Source organism: Acinonyx jubatus, chromosome E2 (genome assembly GCF_027475565.1).
Source record: "Acinonyx jubatus isolate Ajub_Pintada_27869175 chromosome E2, VMU_Ajub_asm_v1.0, whole genome shotgun sequence".
NCBI classification, from domain to species: Eukaryota; Metazoa; Chordata; class Mammalia; order Carnivora; family Felidae; genus Acinonyx; species Acinonyx jubatus.
The window spans coordinates 4,161,501-4,181,066 of record NC_069396.1 but is presented as its reverse complement, the minus strand read 5'-3'; the positions used below and the strand labels follow the sequence as shown (position 1 = coordinate 4,181,066).

Sequence of the window (19,566 nt, the reverse complement as noted above, 5' to 3'; positions counted from 1 at the left end):
ACTGGACAAAGGTGAATTCAGACGTACTTACCGTCTCCCTTCCCGCCCCCAGTCGTCCAGCATATGCCGGGCCGCCATTCACTACGGGATCCTGGACGCCAAAGGTGGCCTGGTGGACGTCACCAGGAACGGGAAGGTCCCCTTCTTCGTCAGGTCTGAGAGAAACGGCGTGGAGTCTTTGAGGTAACTGTCCCGTGCTCAGGATTCCTTAACGCTTTTCTTTTTTTTTTTTTTTCCTGGTTATGAAAGTATTGTCGAAATTTTGAAAAGTACCGGACGATATGAAGAAGCAGGGAAACAAACTGTCACGGTGAACTTGAACGCCGTAGCTCAGACATCACCCCGTAGGCGTTTCACCACCTCTCACCCGCGTGGGTTTTTCTGGGCGTGTGTTTAAGTGTTTAATTCGGCTGAGTTTCAACTCCTGCTTTTCCTCCCATCCTTGGGTTTAGAGGCTGACTCTTGACAGACCCGGTGCCCCCGCCCCTGCTCTGTGACCTTGGGCGGGTGTCTTCATCCCTTCTGGGTGACGGCGTCGCGCTGGGGAAAGAGGGCCATGGTAGGACCCGGCTGGTCCACACGGGTGCAGGCAGCCAGTTTTTCCCACAGTCGCTAGGAAAGATGTGTCGCCCCTGGAAAGGCCCCTCGTGCCCGGGAGTCCCCTCCCCCCATCCAGGACACCTAGAGGCTGGCCCAGCAGGGACACCGGGGCCCCTGCCCCAGCTCCCTGCGTCCCTGGGCCACGGTGCCTCGCATCAAGAGAGCCTCCCTGCGTCAGGGCCCGTCCCGCCTCTGCAGCCAGGGTCACAGCGGCCAAAGCGCCTGTGTGTGTTCCAGGGGGTTCCACGCAGAACATTTCAAAAACCGCATGAGTCATTCCCCTTTGAAAGGTCTGGTTCTTCAAGAGGGTTCGCAAGATTCCCTCTTCGCCTTAGCTGGGGTCTCAGGGGCCACGTCACCACGAGAGTGAGGATGTCCAAACAGAAGCAGAGAATGCGTTCGCGGAGGCCCGGTGACCTAACACCGGCCACCGCGCCAGGCTCAGCGGGGGCACCGAGGGCGCCGTGGGCCAGCCGGGTCCGGGCCCCGCGTGGCCCGCACAGCTTGTCTCGGAGCCATGTCGGGGCCCTCCCGGCGGCCAGCTTTGCGTCTGGAGGGCAGTTCTTTGCGTCCCAGGGAGTCTGCCAACCTCGACACAAAGAGAACAGAAGCTTTATTTTCTCCAACCTCTAATTGAAACATAGTTATTTCCTGCTGGCGGAGTGTTGGTCCCCAACGGGAGTAGGGGTGAGGCGTCTGCAAACGTCTGCCGTCACGACCCCGAAAAGACAGTGGTTGGAAGACAGTTTCTGCTTCGAGTGCATTCGCAAGGAAGCGCAGCTCTTACCCAAAGGCAGATTCATTTTTTTTCCCCATGTTTATTCATTTTTGAGGGAGAGCGTGAGCAGGGGAGGGGCAGAGAGAGTGGGGGACAGAGGATCCCACGCGGGCTTCCTGCTGACCGCAAGCGAGCCAGATGCAGGGGTTGAACCCACAGACCCCGAGATCATGACCTGAACTGAAGTCGAGGCTCAGCCGGCCGAGCCACCCAGGGGCCCCACACATTCCTTTTGATGCTTTGGTAGCGATTCCACCAATAACAGATTTCCCGTTAACCTTTTAAGTTTATGGTCTGCATCTTAAAGTCACTATTCTGAGCAGGACACCAGCCTGCCCGAGGGGCTCTTGGCACAAAGTAGGTTGACACACCCCCCTCGAGAATGGTCTAAGGGCTTTCAAGCTGATGGGAAACGAGTAGGGAAACACAAAGTTGAGTCCGAAATGAAACAAACGTCGGACTTTGTTTCAACAACCCTGCACTTTTAGAAACAATTCTGTTTGCATTGAACCTCCTGTTTTCTTCTCCAGCAAGTACAAGCCTTCCAGCTCGTTCATGGTGTCCAAAGTAAAAGGTAAGCTGGCCTGTCTTTTTCATTTTATTTTACTTTTAATGTTTATTTTGAGAAAGAGGGAGTGTATGAGGGGGGAAGGGTGGAAAGAGAGAGGGAGACCCGGAATCCGAAGCGGGCTCCAGGCTCCAAGCGGTCAGCACAGAGCCCGACGTGGGGCTCGAACCCACGAACCGCGAGATCATGACCTGAGCTGTAGTCGGCCACCCAACCGACTGAGCCACCCAGGCGCCCCCTGGCCAGTCTTTTTTTTTTTTTTTTTTTTTTTTTTTTTTTTTTACGTGACCGTAATACGCAGGTGATCTTGGGTTTCCCTGGAGATGTCATTCTCCTGAGCTGTTGCCTTAATGTGAATTCTGCCTCTTAACGCTGCGGTCCTCAGCATCGTAAAGGGTTTTTAAAGAGGTTCCTGACGATGCTGATTCTTTAACTAGTTTCTAAACGTATCTGCACCTGGCATCGGCCCTAAATCGCTAAACGGGCGACACAGGCCCCGGGGGTTCCCAGCTGAATGTCCCAGAAGTCCTAATGCCTAGGTCTGGAGCAGCCAATAGGTTGTAGACAGAGAGTCTGTTTCTGTTGGTTGGTGATGGTGGGTGGAGTATTGAGTAGGATTCTGCAGCCTCGTTCTGGGCTCCTCAGAAAACAGGCCTCGATAGATTAGTAATGTCTGCCCTCAACGACAGAGGGGAAACTTGAGGAAGCACGCGGCCCGTCTGTGCCCTCCCCGGCCTTGCTGTATAATCCTGTCTACGGTGTGTTCACTTGGCGGGGGAGGGCGTACCCCTGGGGGGCGTCCTGCGGACACAAGCGGAGCCTTGGGTTCTGGTTGTGCAAAAAGAGCGCTTGACTGGGACGGTCTCAGGGGAGCCGAGATGTAGGGGTGCCCCGCCCGGCACCTTCCTCGGGAAGCTGGCCCGACAACCCCTTCCTTTGGGAAAGCAGTTCTTGGCTTGTCACAGGCCCTGGATGCAAGAATATCTCATTAGATGTCTTTATAAGAACACATAGCGGCTTTTCTCTTTATTACAAAATAATGCCTATTCATTCCAGATAATTTAAAAATACAAAGGCGCCTTAAAAAAAACAAAAAAGGATTTGACCAGACTCCGCCACTTACAGATAACATTGTGAACGTTTTGGTGGATACTCCTGAAGGTGTTTTCCCTCTGATTACCAGTATATGCCCTGGTAATACATTGATACACTTTCAAAAATTGAAACAGAATTACATAAGTTTGGTAACCTGATTTTTCTCTTCAAATAATACTGTATCAGGAAGATACTTCTGTGCCTTTAAGTGGTGTTCTAAACCCAATTAAAAAAATATTTTAATTATTTTTTTAATGCTTTTATTTATTTTTGAGACAGAGAGAGACAGAGCATGAGCAGGGGAGGGGCAGAGAGAGAGAGGGAGACACAGAATCCGAAGCAGGCTCCAGGCTCTGAGCCATCAGCCCAGAGCCTGATGCGGGGCTCGAACTCACAGACCGTGAGATCATGACCTGAGCCGAAGTCGGACGCTTAACCGACTGAGCCACGCAGGCGGCCCATGAACCCAGTGTTAATGATCTCATCTGCCTGCCATGATACGGCGGCCCCTGGTGTAGTGAACCAGTCCCCTTTGTTGGATTGCTACATCGATCCCCGACCCACCCAAATGATAGGCGGGACCACGGGTTGGCGATCTGCCACCCTCAGGGGCGAATCCTGCCTGCCCTCTGTCTTTGTAAATAAAGTTTTATTGGCACACAGCCACGCCCATTCGTTTACACGTCCTCTGTCGCTGGTTTCAGCCATAACAGCAGAGTTGAGTGGTTGCAACGTAGTCCGTCGGGCCCCCAAAGCCAGAAGTATTTAAATATTTGCCCTCTGGCCCTTTTGGAAGAGTTAGCCGAGCCCCAGACTAGCTGAAGACACGCAGAGACTACAGGTGGGCAGTATTAGAGCCCCTTTTTACCTCTGTTGTTTAAACCCACGTGACCTTGAAGATCGCTAGACTGGGAACCAGAAGCCTGGCCTCCCACCGTGTCCCATGCAGACCCAGGGTTGCCTCTTGGCCTCTGGGCCTCTGTTTCCAACTCTGTATAATTGGAATAATACCTACCGTGAAGAGAAGGAAGGTGAACAGCTTCAAAAGAGAAAAGCAAATGAAAGGTATCATGGGTCCGACGGAGGAACGATCGAGGGTGGTAACACCTTTGTGCTGTAGCCACGCTCAGGCCACGGGGCTTCTCACCCCTTGAGGGGCCCGAGGTGAGGTGCCAGCATTGCTGGGGCCGGGCACCTGTGGGCTTCCCATCCCACCTCTGTCCGAAGGCCCAGTGAGCCTCTTGGACCCAGTTGTCCAGCAGCCCATTTCATAGGCGGGTAGCCCGAGACCCCGGCTTGCGAGCGACCTGACCGTTTCCCATCGCGTTCCTGTCCCCAGTGCAGGACTTGGACTGTTACACCACCGTTGCTCAGCTCTGCCCGTTCGAGAAGCCGGGGACCCACTGCCCAAGGTGAGACTGTCTAGCGTCTGGTTTTGCCAACACAGGGGCCGAGAGAAGGAGGCGTCATGTTGCGTCGGGGGTCATCGCGTGGGGTTTCTTTCACTCTGCGTAATGCTTTCGAGACTCACCTGTGCTGCTGAGCACGTCGGTGGTTCCTTCTTCACGGTGGTTTCCATTCTGTGCCTGGACCACACTTAGGTTTTACGTGCGCTGCCTAAACCTTCTCCGGCTGATTTTTGGAGGGTGATGTTTCGTGATAAAACGATGGGTTCCCGGTAACACTTCCTTCTGAAGCACCTGTTAGGTCCTCTCGGGAGCTGTGAACCCTTCTCCCTCCATGAGACAGACCTTAAAACTAACATGTGGAGACCCCCGAGGTGTGAGCAGGGAAGAGCCCCAGGAGGCTGCTGGTGAGGGGCACACCCTGGACGGGGACCCCCCCCACTTTTCCCCTCTGCTGTTCACACTCCCCTCGGGGCCTTCTCACTGGCCCCCACTGGCCCTCCGCCGCGAAGCTGATCCCCTTTGAATGTTCCAAGGATCACAACCTCTTATTAACTATTCAATAGTAAACCCAAATATTAAAGAGAAGCACAAGGAAGTTATTTCGGAAAGAACAAATGAACAAAAAGAAAAGCTTGACACAGCACAAGTATAGAAAACAGAGGTTTCTGGCCTGCCGTTCTAGAGAAAGTCAGAAAGAGTTTTCGTTCCCACATTCTGTTTTCTTTTTTAAAATCTCACACGCATATTCTCTCGGTCCATTCCTGTCCCCTCCCTCCCGCAGGACTGTTGTAACTTCCCAGTCCCTTTGTCTGCCTTTCTTGCCTCCCGGGATCCTGCCTGCCTTGGGGCCACATGGCTTCCGGACGCCATGTTGGTTTCCTGGTCCCTGGGTTCCAGCAACATGGCATACCGTTGTAGATAAAGGCAAAAAAAAAAAACAAAACCCTTTTCTTAGGTGGGGCTCATGCTTTTCCCTGGTCTGAATCTCTCACACCAGCTGGGGCCCACCCATTTCCAGTTTGAGGTGTTCTCCTAATCCTCTAGGCACACAGCAGGGATGTGGTTGACTGACACAGTGATGATCTAACCTCTTCCGCCTCAGGTTATCAGCACCCCCTCTCTGTAATAGTCTGACTCATTGAGGTGAGGGCCCTCCGCCCTTTCCGCCCTCATGCAGGGAAACGGCCTTTAAAAAAGTCTATTGAGTATAATCTCCGTGATGTACTCCCGGTATGAGTTGGCCAACCCCCGAGAATGGGAGGTACGACCTCCGACAAGCCCATATTCCCATCTCTCACATATTTATTTTCTTTCACCTTGTTTCTGCGGGCCTCTTTTGGTACGGACTTTTAAAATTCCGTGTGCACGATTTAAGAAGAGGGAAGATTTCTTTACCACCGCTAGGGTGCGAGAGGTATATATTTTTTTTCTCAAAGAGTACACACTGTGGTAGTTTCCTTTCCCATCCAAGTAGTTAAACCTTGACGCTCCAAGAGGGAGGGCCAGCCGCTTCTCGGGACCTGTTTTCTGTTGGCCGTGACCATCGCACAAACGTGTCTTGTTTTCCAGAGTTCATTGTCCGGCACACTGCAAAGACGAGCCGTCCTACTGGGCTCCCGTGTTTGGAACTAACATCTACGCAGACGTGAGTATGCTGGTGTTTTCCGGGACCACCTCTCGAAGCACGCTAAGCCCTCAGAAATCACGTTCCAAAGTCTGGATGCCAGAAACCCGAGATCTCATTCCTGTGTCTCTAGCTGACTTTAGACCACAGCATTTCTTTCTGCAACCGTTGCCCTCGTTTCCCGGTTCATAGCGACTACGTCCGCTCGTGTATGTTCACGAATACAGATGCAGGCGTACCTCGTCTTACGCACATGTTCTCATAGTTCGGTCGATTGACTCCCGCTTCCCCGTTGATGTGCATTTGTAATGTGCCGGCTTTCCTGTATCACGAACTTCATTTCCGGATATTTAACACCTTTCTGGCTCTCCTGACGCATTAATAGAACTGGTCCACTCTCCTCACGGTATTTCTTTTTGGCTACGTACCCGCCTAGCTAAAAACACCGGAGGAAATACAAGTGACACTAATTTACTACTTGCTGAGGACCACTCTTATCACACCGGAGTCTGTTCGTCTGTTTTTCCTTACTGACTTTAGCAAGGAAGCTTCAGCCTGAGTTTTCTTAACGAATCCTCCAGAACGTAGTCTGTTCCCTCCAGTTGCCCGGGGGTTGAGGGACATGGCGTCCCAAGAGATGGGAATGTGGTCACAGCCTTGCCCAACAGGCTGTGTGATTTCTTGCCAAGTTGCTTACCTCTCTGTAGAAGGAGCCAGCTGGGATTTTTCTAGTCCAAGGAATCTCGAGGTCTAAAAATCTCATGATTAGATCAGCGTTGCTTATCCCCAGCTAACATTTTTACTCAACTTTTTTCCATTTTCATTTTAATTGTTCTCTCCCGCCCACCACCATTGTCTTTGCCTCCACCTGCTGATTTGTTCCAGATTTCTGTAAGTGTGAGGTCACTAAGTCCTGTAAAGTCAAACCAACCTTCATGGCTCACCCTTTTTTTTTCCTATCTTTTTGTCCTTTCCTCTTCAAATGAGTTTTTTTTTTTCTTCTCAGAAGCCATTAAGCCCAAACTGAGTTTTGAAAGTTTAATGAAGGAGTAAAATAATGTGTATCAATTGTTACAGTGAATGTTTGAGCCAAAGTCTGCTATTAAAAGACAGACACTTTGGTTTTAAAATGATTGAAAAGTAAAGGGATAGGGCCAAGTGATTCCAGCCAAATGCGGAGAAACAATGAAGCAGGAGTGACAATATTGCTGTCTGATACAGTGGAATTTAAGGTTAAACGTACTGAGTGGGACACCACAATTCATTGCACGGTGGCACAAAAGGTATAATTTATGAAGATCGGATTTATGAGATCAAATCTGTATGCGCCAAACAACATAGCAGCTGAACATATAAAGCTGTTCTTTGAAGGTTAGAACTGCAAGGAGAACTTGATGGAAATTAACACTATAAAGTTATCTTTTGTTGTTTTAGGTTCTTTAAAAACACCATTTCTAAGTATTGGTGTCCCCATCTTACAGGCTTACAGGCTTAGGTGTCCCCATCTTACAGGACAGCTTTAGGCTGTCCCTAAATCACACAGCTGACACAGGCCAAGGTGAGGTGCCAGGAAGGTCTTGCTTCAGACTCTGTCCTTTCCCCACTCTCTTGTGCCTTGCTTGAATGCACCTGCACTCATAATTACACTGATGTGAACAGGCACGTGGGTGAAGAGCCCTATGGAGTGTTTGCCTTGTTCACTAGGTTTTGGAGCTTTTGGAACAACCACAGTGCTCCAAACGGAGCTCGGCACATAAATGATTGTTCGGTGAATGTTTGTTGAAGGAATAAATAAGAGACGGTGTGGCGTTAGTCGATGTTTCAATGTTAAGCTGTTCAGAAACTAAAAGAAGGAAAGAAAAAAGGGGAAAAGAGAGGAACAGGGTGGGGAGACGGGGAGAGGAGGTTGGCCGAGTAAGGAGAGAAGAAAGCAAGCTCCATCCCATTTTAGAGGTTCTTTGTTGGCCTCGGTTTCTAGGTCACTCTGTATTCTGGGAAATGATGATGCCTTTTTGGAAAATGTCTGTTTAGCTAAGAGATTTATTTTGGGAGAGTTGTCTCCAGATCTTCGAAGGGCCTCATAGTGCCGCCGTTTCCGCCTGCTCGCCTCACTTTGTGGTGAGCTGCAGGCAGGAGAGACATCGGGGTGCAGCCCAAAGAGCACAGTCCGGGTCAAGGTGCGAGTTTACGACTCGGTTGTGAGATGGCGGGCAAGCCTTTCCCCCACCCTGGACCTCAGTTTCTTATCTCTTCTCCCTGTCTCCCTCCGTGGCTCCCTCCTTCTCACACTTGGGCACGCACGCATCAGAATTCCCCGGAGGGCTTGTGCAAACAGACTTCCGGGCCCTACCCCAGCGTTTCTGACTCCGAATCTGGCGGAGAGCCAGAGAATCTGCATTTTGAGTAAGTTCCCAGATGATGCTGATGCTTCTGGCCTGGGATGACAGCCTCTTAAGAATTTGTGATACTGGTGACGGGGACTGTGACGATTCTGCTGCTTCCATTTGTCTCAACTAACGGAGCCCGCGTTCAACCCCGGAGCCCGTAGTAGCTCCACGATAGCCCTTGCAGGCTCTTATAATCCCGTGAAAAGTAGCGTCCCGCTTGCCAGCTCCAGGTGGGTCCCCGCTCTGCTGTTGGCCAGCTGCGGGCTGCTGGGCAAATCGTTTAACCTCCCGGGGCCTCTTGCTGTGAAGAGAGAGTAACACCTCCCACGGAGGATAATTGAGAGACGTCTCCATTTCTGCGTGTGAAACACAACGGGGCCTGTGTGGTGCACGCTCCAAAATGTTACCCACAATGACCCCCACTCGGCTGTTGAGAAGGATCGGGCTGTCGGTGTGAGGTTCTCACATTCCCGGCCGAGGGCTCGATGTTGTCACAACTGGTGTCCTGAAATCAGGGCCTGGGAGGCAAAGGGCCGTCACGGAGGGCACAAAAGCAACGTGCATGGCCTCTTGGGAGCGTTGAGCCTGGAGGACGCGCCTCCGCGGGCTGGGACTGCGGGAGGGCCCGCTCTGCCCGGTGGTCAGAACGGTAAGCGTGTTGGTACTCACTCGCGGAGCTCGCCTCTACTGACCGTGCGTTTAGGGGGGCTCTAAACTGATCGTTGCGTTTTGGAAGACCCCCCCCCCCCCCCCCCCGTCTCTCTCGGAGACAGAGGGAGGCGCACTGGTTCAGAATCCTGGCCGGGCACAAACCCTTCCTGGGAACTGGTGGCTGACGGATCCTTTCCCCAGGAGGGGGATTAAGAAGGCTTCCTTGTGCAGACGGGGCGACCAGCTGTCCTGGCCTCCCTGAGCCCGAGGGGTCTCCCCGCACGGGGCGCTAGAATCAGAGAAGTTCTTGCTGACCCCAGAGGCCCCCAGAGTTCTGCCTGACACTCTGGGGCCTCACAGGTCCCCTGGAGCCCACCTCGCCCAGCTTGCCTCTTGACGGAGAAAAGATGGGGCCGCGCAGCACTGCAACTGCCTTTCAGTAACTCAAGTGACTGAGGCACAGCCCACACGCGGTCCTGTCCTCTGGGCCTTAGTGCGGGTGTTCGCTCTGGCTCTGGGACCCTCCCGCTTTCGGCCGAGGTATTAGCTTCCCAGGGTGCCGGGCGGCCTCTGCCACTGGGAAGCGACTTTCTTCTGCAAAACCAGCGGCCTCTCTGGAAGGGCCTGGGGTTGGAGGCCGGGGCCCACAGCCTGGAGGGGGCTCGGCAGGTTCGGAACAGGACAGGGTAGCGGCCCCGCGTGGGATTTCAAACGGGGGTTTTTCAAACAGCCCTTTTCGATCCGCCCACTCACGTCTGGGGTCAGGAACCCGCTGGATGGCGGATTGCTTGTCCCAGGCCAGGGGCACCTCAGCAGACGCTTCCTTTGCCCGTGCTGTGTCTGTGGACTTGACCCCTGCTGACGCGTCACGTAAAGTACGACCGTGCAGGATTCTTCTTGGCCGCCCTGCCTCTTCGCGGAGGAGGTGCCGGCCCGGTTGGCCAGCGGTCGGGACCCGAGTCGCTTCACGGGTGATTGCTGGGTCCCAGGCACCGTGCAGACAGGGGGCCCTGGGAGGCAGCAAAGGCCAGACCCACCCTCCCGCCGGGTGACAGGCACCTGGCGGTGTTTGCGGAGCTGGGACACGGTCGGCAGCGGCCTCGCCTCCGCTCCCTGCACCGCACGCGATCGCACAACGCACCGGCCCCCTGGCGGCTCTCAACACGCACAGGGTCTGCCGGCTAAGCCCCCGTGACGGCCACGGCCACAGGTCACTAGGTCACGAGCGAAGGCAGCACCAGAGTCAGCTCCCTGACCCGTGGGCATGGTTTGACTTTCTGTCTCTGAGCGGCTCCGTCAGCCTGGCCGAACATTCTCAGACGTCCCTGGGGCCGATCTCCTGCTGACTCTCTTTTCTGAAGGCTTGCAGATCCTCACACTTCAGGGGCCTCATCAGTGGAAGCTTTTTTGTTATCAGGGGGCGATTAGAAGCTGCATAACTTCGTGGCCTAAAAGCAACACATGCTTACGGGCTGGAGGTCAGGAGCCCGATACTGGTCTCTCCAGGGTCAAGCCACCAGCAGAAATTCGTTCCTTCCGGAAGCTCCAGGGCCGCCTGTGGTTCTCTTGCCTTTCCCACTTTCTAGAGGCCGCCCACGGCCCCTGCTTGGGCCGCCGCCTCCTGGCTCTGTCCCTCCTGCCTCCCCTCTCGTGAGGACCCTTGTGATGACTGTGGACCCATCGGTAACACAGGCTCGTCTCCGCACAGGGCCCTTAAGTTAGTCACCTCTGCGGGGGCCTTCGGCCACGCGTGAGGTCACATCCTCACGGGCCCTGGGGATGGGGGTGTGGGCGTCTCTGGAGGCCGTGACTCCGTGGACCCCAGAAGCACAGACTTCGCGCTCCACCAGGCCTCAGCTGGAATCTCTGCGGAGCCACTAGCTGCCCGCGTGGCCCTGGCCCAGTTCTCGGACCTCCCCAAACCCACACTTCCCGGCCTGTGAAACGGGGATAGCGGCGGTTACGCGTCTCACTGGAAGCGTAAACGAGATAAGAGCCAAAGGTGGTCGGCCAGGGCCTGGGGCACGGTCAGCCCAGAGTCCGTGTTCGCCCCGCTGACTGCGGCGGGGGGGGGGGGGCTGTGCGCCCCACAGACGGTGGGTGAGGCCCCGGCCACACGTGCGAGCCACCTGACCGGTGTGGAAGATTCTGGGCCTCCCTGGCCCTCTTTCTGTTTCTTGGACATGACGAGGTCACGCAAAGGCTCCAGGGCCTTTGCACAAGCTGCTCCCTCTGCCTGGGTGGCTCTGCCCAGAGTTGTTCCCAGGCTGTGGCCGACTCCTTTTTGCCGTCCAAATCTGAGCTCAGGTACCACACCGAGAGCAGTCGAAGCCCTGATTGACTCTCCTAAAAGAGACCTTCCAAACCCAGCCACTTTGTCTCCCGATCTGGCTTTATTTCCTTCGGAGGCAGAGTTGCTATTTTGCGTATTTGTTACTTGTCGGTCTCCCTCAACTCCCTGAAGGCAGAGTCTTTATTTTCCCTGCGGAACTTTCTGCATCTAGCTCAGTGCCTGGCATGTAGTAGGTGCTCAGGAAAGACTTGCCGTACGAAGGAACGAATGAATGATGCCGGGTCTCTCCGGAGAGACCCCCGGGGGAATCAAGGAGGCGATGGTTGTTTCTTAGCCGTAACTTGATCAGCGCCCTCCCCCACCCCCAACCAGGCCACCAAGTGCTGGCCGATGGCATTAGGGCCTCACTCACGAGCACAACACTCTCGATGTTGATCGCGGCTCTTCTGTGCTTCCAGACTTCAAGCATCTGTAAGACGGCCGTGCACGCGGGAGTCATCGGGCAGGAGAGCGGGGGTTACGTGGATGTGATGCCGGTGGACAAAAAGAAGGCCTACGTGGGCTCGCTCAGGAACGGAGTGCAGTCTGAAAGGTAGGGGTGCGTCTTCTGGCTCTCGACACCCAAGGCCAGCCAAGGGCATTCCCACCAGAATTCTCTGCCTTTCTGTTTTGAAAACAAGAAGTTTTTTCTCTGACGAAAGCTCAGAAGCACCCGGGAGATGCGGTGGGACTTTTTCTGGGCACGGAGGAGCGTGCGTCGTCCCGCGCAGAACAAGCGGGGGCAGATCGTGGTGACGCGGTGGTCCTCTATAGCGAGGTGACAGTATAGTTACTTACGGAAGGAGGAGCCCAGGGTCTGGCATCCAATAGACTAGGCTCTGCCGCTCGCCAGCTCTGTGACCGTGAGTCGCCACCCCATTTCCTGGTGCCTCAGTTTCCTCACCCGTGATGGGGGACCAAACTGGTCCTGGCCTCACACGGTTGCTGGAGGATGAATCCAGTGCCCGTCTGAGAGCGACGAGCCCTCGGTAGGTCACGGAGGCCGCTCCCAGTGTCGCTGCGGGCGAGGCCACACGGCTGCGTCCGGTGAGCGCACCGTGCCCCCCTTCCCGGTTGGACAGTTCAGCGCTTTGCCCAGGGGCTGATCGTCACCGTGGTAAGCAGCCTTGCAGGGGATGTTTGCACCTGCCATGATCGTTTGCTTCAGTTGCTGGCGCAAACGTCAAAGGCTTTGGGTACGCCTTTCCAGAACATTCTTCACGAGGGGTCCCAGCGCCGCTTCGGGCTGCCAGACCGGTTTCTGGCCCATGCCGCTCATTCTCACCTGTGCCCTGCTGTCCGTGGAAGCAAGTCCCAGGCTTCACAGCCCGGGGACCCAGGCCCCAGTCCTGGGGCCTCCTCTTGAGAGCCCCGTGAGCTCACACAAGGCACCAGCCTTTCTCAGACCACCCAGGGGCAGACCCCCGTCGGGGGTGTATTTGTTCTTAGTGCTGCGGGCGGGGCTCAGAGCACAGACATTTCTATCCTCAAAGTTCAGGAGGCTGGAGGTCCGCGAGCCACATGTGGGTGGGGGGCTTCCTTCTGGGGCCTCTCTCCTGTTGTGTAGACGGCCGACTCTGTGTCCTCACGCGGCCCTCCCTCTGTGCGAATCTGCGTCCTAATCTCTTCTAAGGACGGTCTGATTGGGTCAGGGTCCACCCTCGTGACCTCATTTTTACTTTAGGTGTCCCTTTGAAGACCCTCTCTCCAAATACGGTCACCTTCTGAGACGTTGGGGGTTGGGACTTAAACATAGGGGTTGGGGCGGGGGGCACAATTGAGCCCATAACAGAGGGGAATGCTGACAGTTTATATTTTTTAAAAAAAAATTTTTTTAATGTTTATTTTTGAGAGAGAGAAAGACCGCGCAAGCAGGGGAGGGGCAGAGAGAGAGGGAGACACAGAATCCGAAGCCGGCTCCAGGCTCCGGACTGTCGGCACAGAGCCCGACGCGGGGCTCGAACCCACAGACCGCGAGATCGTGACCTGAGCCAGAGTCGGATGCTTAACTGACTGAGCCACCCAGGCGCCCAGAGGGGGCCTTCTTTGGAAAAAGAGTATAAAATCTAGAACGTAAAAGTTGCCAGGAACCTTGAAGCCTGGGCTTTCGTGGCTCCAAGGAGCTCAGTGCCCGTGCCGGCCTCCCGGCCTCCCGGCCTGCTGGGGAGTCTCAGCTGTACGTGGAGACGCGGCAGAATCACATCCAGACCCCCAGGGGCCCTGCGGTAACCCTGCCCTTAGCCCGGAACCGCCAGAGCTAACAGCCTTGGCATAGTCTTTAGCCTGGGCCACCTTTTTTGGGAAAAGCCTAATGAAGGGAAATTCCATTGGTTTTAACGGGAGGGAAACAAGGCAGTGATTAGGTGGAATTTCCTGGGCAGGCGGGAAAGAAATCCCGGGACACCGCTCTGCTGAGCTCTGTTCCCCTCGAAGAGGACACGGTCTTGCTGAGAAGTGTGGTGACCGGCCCGCGTGCCCTCTGCCCGGCTCACCCCTGAGCAGCTCAGCAGCCCCCCGAGGGCGGCCGCAACGGCTTCACGTGCGGCCCCCACAGGTGGGTGTCCGGGGACAGCAGGGACTGGGACGGGTCCCCAAAGTGGCTTCTTCCCTGCTGTAACCAACCCCACCCCGGGAAACCCGTCATTTTTTCTTTCTTCCTGAGGGACTCGCCAGGGTTGCTGCCGTCATTATAAATACCTTCCAGGCAGCCCTTCCCAGGCCCCGAAGTGCCTGATGGCCGCTGGGCTGCTCAGAAGGTTCTAGTGAGTTTCTAGGCAAATGCAGAGTTGAGATCCTGCTCCCCTTCCTCCTCGGATGCGCTCTTGTGACTCAGTTTCCCCACCTGTAAAGGGGAAGGTGATAGTACCTGCCCCCTGGGGTAGTGGTAAGGTGGGGGGGGGGGGTCTCAGACCGGCCCCCCAGACCAGCAGGATCTAAATCAGTGGGGAGCCTGCTGGAAAAGCGGATTCTCGAGCCCGCCCCTCCCGCCAGGCCTGCTGAGTCCAAAGCTCCGGGAATGGGCTGGGCACTCTGGGTGGACACGGCCTCCAGGGGTCCTGGCGCACGCAGGACGGTGACGTGAGGCGGCCAGTCATGTCCCCGGCACACGCTGTGCGGGATTCCGATCATTTGTGGTTAAACTTCATTCTTTCGGTGCGTTTTCATGGGGCACCAGGACCAGGGCTGGGGTCCCGGGGCCCCGGGGCAGCGAGATGACAGGGTCCACCCTGCACGCAGGCAAGAGGCGAGGCCAGGCGGGCACGCGGGGCCCGATGGTGTTTGGGACCCTGCTCCCCCCGCCCGCCAGCTGGGCGTCCTCGGGTGGGCGTCTCCCTGGGCTTCGGTCCCTCCTGTGTCACACGGTTGTGGGGAGGTTGTGTGTGCCAAGCACTTCCCAGTGGCTCACCGTGAGTGCCCGGTGAAGCCGGTGGCCCTCGTCGCCACGGCAACTTACAAGGTCGTTGCGCACCTCGAGGCGCTGTGGTTCTCACATGCACGCGAGAGCCTCAGTGGACTGTCTTTCAGGACTGGAGGGAGAGCACCGCCCAGGAGCCCCTCCTTACCTCCTTACACCCATCTTTCCGGTGTGCCCTCCCCTGACACTTGGTGAGCCCGCACCGTGTCCCAGGCACCGGGACCCAGCAGGGAGCACACGGCCTGATCTCTGCCCCTGTGGGACTTGTCATCTAGAGGGGGCACAGATGACCAGAGAAATGACAGCAGAAGTAGGGGCCCGGGCATCACTGTGACGGAGAGAGGCTCGGGGGGCTGAGCACATCCAGCAGGGCCCCGTCTCACTATCTGGAGGCCCCTCCTCGGTGGCATGGCTCCTTCCAGGCCCCCGCCCCCCCGCTGCCACCCCTTGTCTCGATGGGACCTCAGCAACCTTCTGCACAGAGCCAGGACTGAGAAGTCTCCGCGGAGCCTGTTCCCATTACGGACCGTGGGAACCAAGCCTGGGCCGGGAGGGTGGCTCTGTCCCAAACGCCTGCTGGGACCCCAGAGCGGTCACAGTGGGTCCCCAAGGGAGTTGTGGCTGCTGGACCCTCGGGGACCTGTTCACAGCAAACTTCCTTGTAAACGTAGGGAATCCTCCAGAAAAACAAACAAAAGCCTCCTGAACAGAATTCTCAGCACACGGGCCAAAGGTGGTTCTGCTGTAAAGTGAAGTGACTTGGGTTTTAGTGGTGGGTTTTTTTCTTGTTTGTTTTTTTCTAAAAGAGGATTTCCTGAAAGTTTTGAAAGAGGTGTCTGTAGAACCGGGACATCGTAAGAGGACAGGCATCTTCGGTCTCGACACACGTGTCCGTGAAGGATAGCGGAGGAAAGGAAAGGTTATCAGGAAGAGCTTTTGACGTTAGAACTGGGCTTTGCCTGAATATTCGCGGAAAGAAGCTGGACATCCGCGTCAATATCCGTTCAGGAGTTTTTCCTAGACCGGGACCATTTTGAAAAGGCAGGTTTCACAAGGAGAGATTGGGAAATGCACCAACAATGACACATAATGTTCTTGGTCACTTGTTGTCAACAGACACGACCCGTGTGTATCTGTGGCATCTGTGTGGACGGACCTGCATCCAAAGGTAGACAGTCCGTGTAGCAGCTTTTGTGGGCCGGGCACCGTCCTCCCGGGGCCCGTCTGGCACGCTCTTCAGGCCACACGGGTTCTAAAGTTTCTAGTAGACGCAGTAAAAAGGAACAGGAGGAGATATTTAGGATATGTGGGATTTAAGCTAGGATGTCAAAATATTAGCGTGTATAATAGGAAGTTATGAAAGAACATGCATTCTCTTTTTCAAATAAGACCTTGGGGTCCACTGCGTATTGCACACATAGAGCACCCCCCCCACCAGTTCGGGCGAGCCACAGGTGCTCCGTGGCCACCGTGACTGGCGGCTGCCACATTGGGCACCCCGGCCCTGGACTCTCAAGGGTTGGGCATCTGAAAATCTCTCCGTGCGCGCAGAGGCTGAGCCGGAACCACGAAGCTGTTGCTTCCAGATGGGATGAGCTCTGCCCTCTCCCCCACCCAGCCTGGGCCAAGGCCGGGCGTCGGGCTCCCTCTGCTCGCAAACCGGTGGGTTTTCCCCTCCCACCTTCTAAGGTCTATACACACATTGGCACACCTGATTCCCCCAAGAGCCCCATGATGGGGGGAGCCCCAGGAATCCTCACTTTATCAGTAAAGAAAGGGAGGCACAGAGAGGTTAAGTGATTCGTGCGAGGTGAGCCGGAACCACGACTCGAACCCAGGCCGCCTCCCCCAGCGCCCACGCTCTTTACCAGTACGCGTGACGCCCCACTGTAGACAGGAGGGGCCGGGTGAGCCTTTAGTGCCTGGGTACGCTTGTTTGTAACTTTAAAAGTACTTATTAGAAAAGAAGTACGTACTTATTTAAATAAGAAGTCTAGGGAGTAGAAAATAAGGGTTCCCTACAGGTGCCCAACGGTTAACCTCTGTGAATTGCCCCTTCATAGCCTTTCAGGGCATCCTGCCCCTCCCCCAGCCTCCCCCCCATACAGACAACGCACATGAAAATCAAAATGAAGCTCGTATTACACCGAAATATTTTTACATTTCACGGAAGACGGTTCCCCGGAGTCGATGCTTTCGTGCGGCTAACGCGTTCATCACCGTGCGTGTACCCGCCAGGTGCCAGGCACTGATGGGGAAACCCCTCCCCTGATGGGAGAACGGGGTTTAAACTCAGGAGGAAGGACAGTATTTGCAGCTTGGGGCCATCGAGCTCCTGCTGGGTGCGCGCCCCGACCCGGCACTTGCCCTGGACAGACTCACATCCTCTGCCCAACGTCCCCAAGGAAAGGGCGCGTTCACACACCCTGTGCGGAAAGCAGGCTCAGCAAAGTGGATCGGCCAAGGTCCTGCAGATGAGATCCGCACTCTGACTCTTGAAATCTCCTGAGAGATCAGTAAACAGGTGAGACTCTGGGAGAATAGGCTTCACCTCCTTGAAACAAACAAAATACGCACACATATACACACGCGTGCATTTATACATATTAATACGCGTGTGTGCACACACACAGGAATGATATTTCTTAGTAATAAAAAAGAAATCGCACGCTTAAAAGCCGGAAGGACAGTCAGGAGTTCCTTTCCCGCAGTCCTTGTGACGCTGGGTCCCGTGAGTCCGCGGAGCGAGCTGCCAGCTCGTGGCCGAGCCCACGGTCTCTCCGGGGACAGGCCGCCCCGAATCCCCTGCTGTGCCGCCATGCAGTCTGTGTGCACGACCAAGCGGCCATCGGTCCCTCCCGGAGTGGCCTTCACCGGCGGCTCCAGGACGCAGCCCTGTGTTCGCGGCTGCTCGTGGGGCTGCAGCCTCCCCTCCCAAGGGGCTCCCCGCACCCCAGCCCCCCACCGCGACCTGGGGTGGGCCAGTGTCACCCTCAGAGAAAGCAGGGCCACAGCCTGATGGCTTAGGATGACGGTTAGGAGAGGGTCCCGGGGTCTCCACCCTCTTGGGTCCCCATCCTGGTGGCACCTGAAACAGGTGTTTAATTGGGGACAAATCGCGTCATCTCGCCGAGCCTGGGTTCGCTTTCCGTAAAACCTTGGAGATCTCGTGGGGTGGCTGCAGGGGCCACAGGCACTAAGATTGCGTAAGGACCACGGTGGCATTGTCGGGTCGTCCAGCTGGGCAGGGCCGACACGGTGTGGGGGGGGAGGGGGGGAGGGGTGAGTGGCCACCGGAAGGCTGCAGACCGCTAACCGGGGCTGAGTTGTGACGCCCTGAGGCCGCAGACCCTGGACGCTTCCCAGGGCGCCCTGGTCACGGCTCCGCCAACAGCTGAGGCTCTTGGAGCGCTGAGTCAGCCCGAGGGGCTCCCGAGGCTTCTCCCGCCAATTCTGGTTCTCCCCAGCTCTGCAAGGGCCTTGCGTGTTGGCTTTCTCTTCCTTCCTTCCTTCCTGTTCTTCTTTTCAAAATAAAATTAGGCCTCCGGAAACAATTTCCATTTCAAAATGGTTTTAAGAAATCAATGTTACGAGGGCGCCTGGGTGGCTCACTCACTTTAGCCTCCAACTCTTGGCTGCCGCTCAGGTCGTGATCTCGCGGTCCGTGGGTTCAAGGCCCGCAGCGGGCTCTGCGCTGACAGCTCAGGGTCTGCTTGGGACTCTCTCTCTCCTTCTCTCTCTGCCCCTCCCCTGCTTGCACATGCTTGCACTCTCAAAGAGATAAGCATTAGAAAAAAAATGTTCTAACGAATCTTAAGAAATTAAAATCCTAAAATCATTTGCTCAAAGTGTCTTAAAGTTAAGAAATTACCTCCGGAAATCCCAGTCCCAGAAACAACCACTGTGAACATTCTGGTGTGTTTCCTTCCAGATTTTTTTTCTGTTCGCAAGCACCTTATTGTTTTTTTGTTTTTGTTTTTACCTAGAAGGGATCAGACCCCCTGTATTGTCAGGCTAATGGTTTTTTTCCAGCGAGCCACAGCTGGCGAAGGTGCTTCCAAGCCACGTCCGATGTGGCCACGCCGTCATCCACGTGATGGCTCTGCACTGTCCCCCTGTGTGGACAGACCACCGCTTCTAACCCAGCTGACGGACGTCCAGCCTGCTTCCCGTGCTCTCTGCTGTGATAAACAACGGAGCAGAGAACATCTTTGCACAAGCCCGTGTGCTTTCCCGACAGTTTCGTAAGGCAACTTCCCTTCAGTGGGCTGGTCACAGCAGCACATCAGCCCCTGGTGACATGGGCCCCCAGCGGCCTCCAGGGCGGCTGGGACGAGCCCCCCTCCCCTTACCTCGCAGGGTCACAGCTGATGCAACCCCCGCCTGTCCGTCCAACCTCTTGTTCCTCCTCGTTACCCATCACGCGCTGGCTTCTCTGTTTCGGGGACGCCCTGAGACCAGGGCTGTCGCACCCATTCTCACCCGACCCCGGACCCCCGGCTGACGTGTTTTCCCGTTCGTGTGTGTGGCGGGGGCGGGGGGGTCTCCTTGTCGCTCAGCCCAACGCACAGATGCCGCCTCCCTGACCAGGGCTTCTCCACCCCTGCGTCTACAGCTGCTGCCTCCCCACGCTGCTCTGTCCCATGTCCCTGCGTCCCTCACCCCTGCCCTCCTCTGATCCCGTATCCCCGGGTAGTTTTCCCCAAG

General features: G+C 55.7%; 2 protein-coding genes across 2 annotated transcripts in view; one reads left to right on the top strand and one right to left on the bottom strand.

The window, feature by feature from the left end:
• Nucleotides 1–19,566, bottom strand: part of ZDHHC7 (zinc finger DHHC-type palmitoyltransferase 7) — a 111,257-nt gene that overhangs the window by 3,048 nt on the left and 88,643 nt on the right. The window lies entirely within an intron of this gene.
• CRISPLD2 (cysteine rich secretory protein LCCL domain containing 2) overlaps nt 1–19,566 on the top strand; it is a 60,275-nt gene that overhangs the window by 35,048 nt on the left and 5,661 nt on the right. Inside the window, exons 10-14 of the mRNA XM_027076325.2 lie at nt 53–183; nt 1,909–1,952; nt 4,381–4,453; nt 6,020–6,095; nt 11,864–11,997. Of these exons, the coding sequence (XP_026932126.1) occupies nt 53–183; nt 1,909–1,952; nt 4,381–4,453; nt 6,020–6,095; nt 11,864–11,997 (458 nt within the window). The remainder of the gene's footprint in view (nt 1–52; nt 184–1,908; nt 1,953–4,380; nt 4,454–6,019; nt 6,096–11,863; nt 11,998–19,566) is intronic.